General features: G+C 53.2%; 1 protein-coding gene across 1 annotated transcript; it reads right to left on the bottom strand.

Moving 5' to 3' along the window:
- Window positions 1–3107: 3107 nt before the first annotated feature.
- On the bottom strand, window positions 3108–6088 carry LOC104494808 (corticosteroid 11-beta-dehydrogenase isozyme 1-like). The gene is made up of 6 exons (XM_010137688.1): window positions 6001–6088; window positions 5315–5445; window positions 4637–4748; window positions 4324–4509; window positions 3773–3916; window positions 3108–3328 (listed from the first exon to the last, which is right to left on the bottom strand). The coding sequence occupies exons 1-6, from the start codon at window positions 6086–6088 to the stop codon at window positions 3108–3110; spliced, it is 882 nt and encodes a 293-aa protein (XP_010135990.1).
- Window positions 6089–6332: the final 244 nt, after the last annotated feature.

Below are 6332 nucleotides of genomic sequence, written 5' to 3'. Positions count from 1 at the left end.
CAAGTACAAGTGCAGTGACTGATTGTTGTGCGTTGGGATTAATTCGTTGTTATGCTGTGCTGAAGAACTGGGGGGACAGGCTCTAAATGGTACCAGTTTGCCACAGGCACGAATTCTTGCTCTGTTTCTGGGGACTTTGTGGCCCAGACCAGGCAGTGGTCTGGCTGAAGGTAGAGCTCCTCACAGTACTACTGCAACATCTACACGTGCACGCAGGGCGTAGGTGGGAAACCTCCACCTTCCTGCTGGCTTCTGTGCACAGTTGCCATTGCTGGTGCATTAGTTTTTACCAGACTTCAGTTGTAGTGAGTGTATTTGGGTTTTTCCCTCTGCGTCAGTTAAAGAGAAAGCTGAGCAATAACCTCCCCCAGCTGCTGCTTCTCCTTCCTGCCCCTGAGCGAAATCCCTGTCCCCCTCTCCTGTCCCCTCGCCCCATCCCCACGCATATCCTGAGTGAATGCTGCTCCCAGCGTGCCTGGCCCAGGGGGCTCAGCCGGTGAGCTGCTGTCTGGTGTGGGGCTTTTCTCATATTTAGTAAGTCATGTTAACGGAGGAAGGAGGAGGAAAAAAATTAGTGTCTGAAAATTCGGGTTAAATGTTTTTCAGTGTCAAACAAAACCACCAAAATTTCATTGGACTCGTTCCGTCTCAAGCAATTAGGAAGTTGTTGAGTCTAATGGAAAAAAAAAATGGGAACAAGGAAACCCCACATACATATATAATACTTCCGTGCTTTTTAGTGTACGTTAAAATCTGCTCCATAATTCTTTTTCTTGTCCTTGTGCTGGCTGTGCTCTGCCTGTGAACCTCAGCACTAGCACTGTCTTGCTACTCTTGGGGCTTCCTTTGGAAGGAGAGCGGCGCTTTCAGAGCAGTCAGCTCCTGCTCGGGGCAGAGACAGTTCCTGCAAACCCCCAGCCAGGCCACTGCTCCCAGTACCTCCATGGGATATGGGCTTCGAAACCCCCAAAGTACAGCACTTGCTTATGTTCTTTTCTTCATTTTTATTTGAATTTTCTTTGAAGAGCTTCTGAAGCACCTCTAATTTTAGCTTAAATTTACTGGAGGATCCCAGCAGTGTTTTGCTATTCAGGTGTTTCTTATCATGTTACGCTTCCAGCTGGAGGAGTCTGGGGGTGCAAAAGGCTGAGCAGGTTATTCCCATCCAGCTTTCACGGCTGTACCAGGACGATCCCACTGCACCCACCCAGGGCCTTTCCTCCTGGTGCGCGTGTGTGTGCCTTGGCCCAGCAAGGTCTGGCCAACGGCTTCACGCAGAGCAAGGCAAGTTGGGTGCACTCCACAGTGCACTCCCTTCAGGCTGGATAGAATCTCCATAGCGTGGGACAAAGCGTGTGTCTACAGCCAAACTGCTCTGAACTCTTCAGGGCACTTTAAAAGCATTTTTTCAGCTACTTTTTCTTGATTTTAGAAATGGCCCAATTGCATGTTCAATCCAGACCTTGGATGTCCTGCTCAGCCCCTGCTCATCCAGTTCTTCCCGTCAGGAACAGCTCAGCCCCTCTCCCACCTGCACTGCCTCTGGGCTGCCCAGCCTGTCCCAGTGCATCCCAAGAGCAGCTCTCGCAATAGCCTCAGTTAACCAAAACGGTGCTTTAAAGCAAGGCAAAGCTTTAAGAAACACACAGTCCATTCCTCACCCCAAGCTGAGCAAACTGTTGATGCCTTCTTGGCTCTATTTCCTCCTGTTACCCCAAATTACCCTCTCTAATTAACAAGCATGTCCTTTATCTTTGCTTTCCAAGCTGTTACACTTCTTCCTTCAAGGGAAACTAAAAAAAAAAAAAAAGTGCTTCTTGCTGGTTCATGTTACAGCCTCCTGGTGTTGATAGTGTAGGCTGAAAGAGCGGTGAAAACAGAGGAAAAAAGGTGCACACCACTGCTTTTAGCGTGGCGGCCTCTGCTCCCCTCCATCCCTCGCCAGCCCCGGTGCTCTGGCACTTACCTGGCCCGAGGGGTGCCGTCCTACCCCTCAATTGCTGTGGAGGAGCGGGGTGAGCAGGGGATTATCGGGCACCAGCACGCTCCAACTGCCATCTTTGTGCCAACCACCTCATTTTGCTGCTCTGGCTCTTTTTCTCGCTCTGTAAAACAGGAAACGTTGCAGCCGCAGCTGAGCCCTGGTTCCTGTCTCTGCTCACAGCCCGGCTGCGGGGTGCAGGGGCCCAGCTCCCCGGGGGTTCAGGTTATCTTGGGACCCCAAAGCCTCCAGCTTCTCTCTAAGCAGAACTCATGATTATCTTCTGGGCCATCTCCCTTTATCAGTCTTCGACAGGCAGGGGTTGAGCGCTGGTTCCTGGGGCTGCTTGTGGCACTGGGTGACTGCGTCTCCCCGAGCTGCTTTGGGGTAGAGAAATCTAGACTTGGGGAAGTACAGGAATGCTGTTTTAAAGCTCCTTGGAGACTGGAAAGGAAAAAAAAGTGTGTATCTGCAGCTGAGGAGAGGTCAGGAATGGCAGAAATTCATGAAGGTCTTTAGAGAAGTGAAAGCTGTGTTAATGCAAATCACGCAGGGAGATCAGTTTAACCAGCTGGGTGCTGGTGAGGGCTCCGTGCCTCTGGGTGTGGAGAAGGAACGTAAGGGAAAACACATTTTGTAAAGTAATGTAGGATTTATTTTTACAAAGACCAGCCTAGAAGGGATACATGACAAAAAATTTCCCGGTTCAAAGACCCTCTTTGGATGACTTTGGTGGTTTGTGCTGCTTGGCCCAGCTCCTTGCTCCGGGCTGTGGCTCAGCTCGTGTCCCGCAGTGCTCAGCACCGCTGACTGTGTGCCGTCCAGTGCGGGAATGGCTTCTGGAGGTTGAGCAGGAAATCTGCTTGTGAGCAGGACATGGGCAGCAGATCCTGCTGCCAGAGCTTCTCTGAAGTGTCTCTGGGTAGGAAAAAGCCAGTCGTAGGAGTTCATTACTAAAAAGGACATTTTCGTGCTCTGTGTCACAGGATTCTGGTGCATCCCGTCCTGGTTTGTGAGGGTGCATCAGCACGGAGCTGCTGCAGTGGCACGGGAAAGGGCACATGAGTGGCTGGATTAACACCCAGATCCCTCGTGCCTGGCCCAAGTGTGCTCAGCACGCCAGGGACTACGTTCTTCTGATGTTTTCCACGTTATAGTTGCTCCTGATTAAGGAGTCGAGGAGCTCGGGGGATATGGCCCGGAGGAGGAGCATGCCGCGCACCTCCCAGGGAGGGTAGTGCACCTCCCGCTGGCGCAGGGCCCCGCTCTTGATGATCTCCAACGCACACTCCTCCTTCGGTGATGGCTTGCCATGGATAACGTGCGAGATGACTCTCACAGCGTTCTCTGGAGGGATGGGAGGACAGAGAGGGAAGGAGCAGCGTCAGATGGAGGGGCTGACGCAGGCACCACCAGCTCAGTGGGGGTGTCTGTAGCTTTCTCTAGCCAACCAAACTCCGAGGATCAGACCTTCTTAACAAGGCTTAGAATAGTTAAAATAAATTACAGTTGTAGCGCTGGCCTTCCCGTCTCTGGAATGACCGCAGGATGGAAACCCCACCTCCCCAGGATTTAGTGCAAGGACAGCAGAGTCTAAGGGCTTGGGCCATACTTTTTAAAGAGCTGCTTACAACTTTCCAGAGTTGCAGAGCCACTGCAGGAGGAGGGTCTGGCAGTGGTGACAAAGCAGTGTCTGAGCAGCCTGGGGCCAGAGAGCTGGTGGTAGGCTCAGCTTGGCTGAGCACTCTGTCTTGAAAGAGAGTGCCAGGGCTCCAGTAATGCTGAGCTTACCTGTGTTGATGTAGCCCAGGACACAGACTGTGATGGAGACATTGACTTTGTCCATGGTGAATTCATTTCGCAAGGAGCTGAAGAATCCATCTAAGGCGAACTTAGTTGCAGAATAGGGAGCAAGGAGCGGGGCACCAGTTTTACCTGGAGCAGAGACACACCATCAGGCTTTGTGCAGACACCTGGCTGCACCCTGCCTTCCTCTTGCCCTTCACATAGCTACAATACTGTGCTTTAGGATGACCGGGTGTTCTTGCATATACACCCTCCTATAGCAAATGCCTGTGTGCTCAGTGGCTAAGCACAGCAAGAATGACGTACCATCGACTGCAACACGTGCAGGTCATTAGCGGGTGTAGAAAGACTGGCAGGACAGGGCATAGCATATAAATCCCCCAGAGGACTTGAACTGTGCATCCAGGGTATAAACCATAGGCTGATCCTCACTCCCAGCAGGGTGGTCCTCTGCCCTATGGCCCTTATTCTGTCTTTTGAAGGAGAGCTGCAGCAGGGATCCCGTGCAGGGAGAGCCTGGCCCCTTGTGTGCTTACCTGCCATGGATGAGACCACCACGATGCTGCCCTCACTCTCCTTCAGCATGGGCAGGGCATATGTGGTCATTGCCACGTAGCTGAGGAAGTTGGTCTCTAGGAGCTTTCGCACGTGTCCAACATCTCCATTGAAGTAATTGAAGTAGCTGTGACCGATGTGATTTAGGATGAGCATATCAAGGCCTCCTGGAAGCAGAGAATGTCTGCTGTGGGCAACCAGCATCTCAAAGCAGCTTCTTGGTGGCTGGGATGGCCCCACAATGTAGCATGGGGTGTGTTGGGGAGTGAGGAAGGGCAGCTCCCAACCACCTACCCCAGGTGTTCTCAGCCTCCTTCACCACCACCTCTGGGAGTGTGGTGTCCTCCATGGAGCCGCTCACATAGCGGGCAGACGCAGCACCGAGCTCAAGGCACCGCTCCACAACCTGGGGCGACAGCGAGATCAGTGTCGGCAACAGACTCCCCTCCACAGGCACCACCCCCCACCCTCCCGAAGGCTGTTGCTGTCTTGGGGTGGAAGGGCAGCGCATCTCCCTGTCCCTCTGGAAATCCTCCTCCTTCATGGGAGGAGATGCATTGCTCAATGGTTCTGGCTGCAGAGTTAAACAATGGCGCATCTGAGCCAAACATTCAGTATCTCTCATTAGGGATGTGATTGCTTCATTTTGATTCTGTTGTATACGGGATGCAAAATCAGTTCAGACTTTGAAATGGACTTGGGCAGACTAGTGTTGTCCTTGGCAGTGGAGCTCAGAATTCACAGCTGAAGACTGTGGAAAAGGAGTGTCGCGCTGTCAGTACTGCAAACGCGTTTGTTATGGTGAGGGGTGTGCTGGGGACAGGCTTGTGCTGGGAAAGTGCTGGGATGGGTCTGCAGGGTATCTGGCATGCCCAGGCCAGGGTGAGTATCTGCATTCTGCCTGCCTGCGGGCTTTGGGGTTGCAAATATGGGGGGTTTTTGCTAGCCCGGCACACTCAGCTTGCCATGTACTTTCTGCAGCTTGGCCTCCCTCCGCGCCGTGAGCAGCAGGTGGGCCTCCATGCGCGCCAGGTGATAGGCCATCTGCTCCCCGATGCCGCTGCTGGCTCCTGTCACGATCACCCGTTTCCCCCGGAGCATCTCTGGAGAGGAGGGTGCAGAGCTCAGGGCCGACGCAGCCCACTCCATACCCCGCATGCAGGCACTGCGGCTCCTCTCTGCACCTGCTGCCCCTCGCCTTCGGGTGCAGGGAGCTGCAGGCAGCAGCAGCAACCACTGCTACGCGCTCTGCTCACACGGACCCCGACTGCAGCCTGTTGTTAACCCCAGTTTGATGGGGAGTGTGTGTGAGGCTTGAGCTCTGCGTCCAGCCTGGTCTGGGAGAGCCTTTTGGAAATGGCAAGAGCTGACTAATAAAAGGATTGAATGTTTAAAGTAGCAAACTGCATGTTTCCTAAATAAAGAATTTCCTGAGATCAGACACTTCTCGTGAGTCCCGGCAGACCCAGTGTAATCCCGTGAGCCTCCCTGTGCAGCACAGGGTGCTCTGACCCCTGTGTCCCCCGCCGCCAAGCCCTCAGTCCTCCCATGCTTAGGCTTTTCTGGCTGTGCTTTGACCAGCCCCTCCGATGGCCTGTGCTCTCCTGTGTGAGCTTGCCTTGCCAGCAGCCTCCCTGATGGTGGGTTTAATGACTTACCTTCATGGAAGTTCGCAGGTGCTGAATAGAAATAGTAGGCCAGCACCAGTCCCAGCAAGGGGATGAAGACCTTCAGGAGCAGACCCATCCTGCTGCGAAAGTACAGGCAGGAGCAAGACAAACTCTGTGGCTCTGGGCGTGGGGAGCTGGATGTGTCAGCAGGTTGCAACAGGGCTGGGAGTGACAGCAGTTTTGAACTGGTTCTTATCTTGCACAAGTTTGCTGGTATCTGTTGGACCTTTTATTTGTACTTTCAGTGTTTTAGCAAACATTAACCCACCAGAGAGCGTCACTTTGGACCTTAGGCTGTCCCTTTGCACCTTTGTCTTGCT

Source organism: Buceros rhinoceros, unplaced genomic scaffold (genome assembly GCF_000710305.1).
Source record: "Buceros rhinoceros silvestris isolate BGI_N320 unplaced genomic scaffold, ASM71030v1 scaffold23646, whole genome shotgun sequence".
Lineage (NCBI taxonomy): Eukaryota > Metazoa > Chordata > Aves > Bucerotiformes > Bucerotidae > Buceros > Buceros rhinoceros.
The sequence above is the reverse complement of the archived record's forward strand: the minus strand, read 5'-3'. Positions and strand labels throughout refer to the sequence as shown.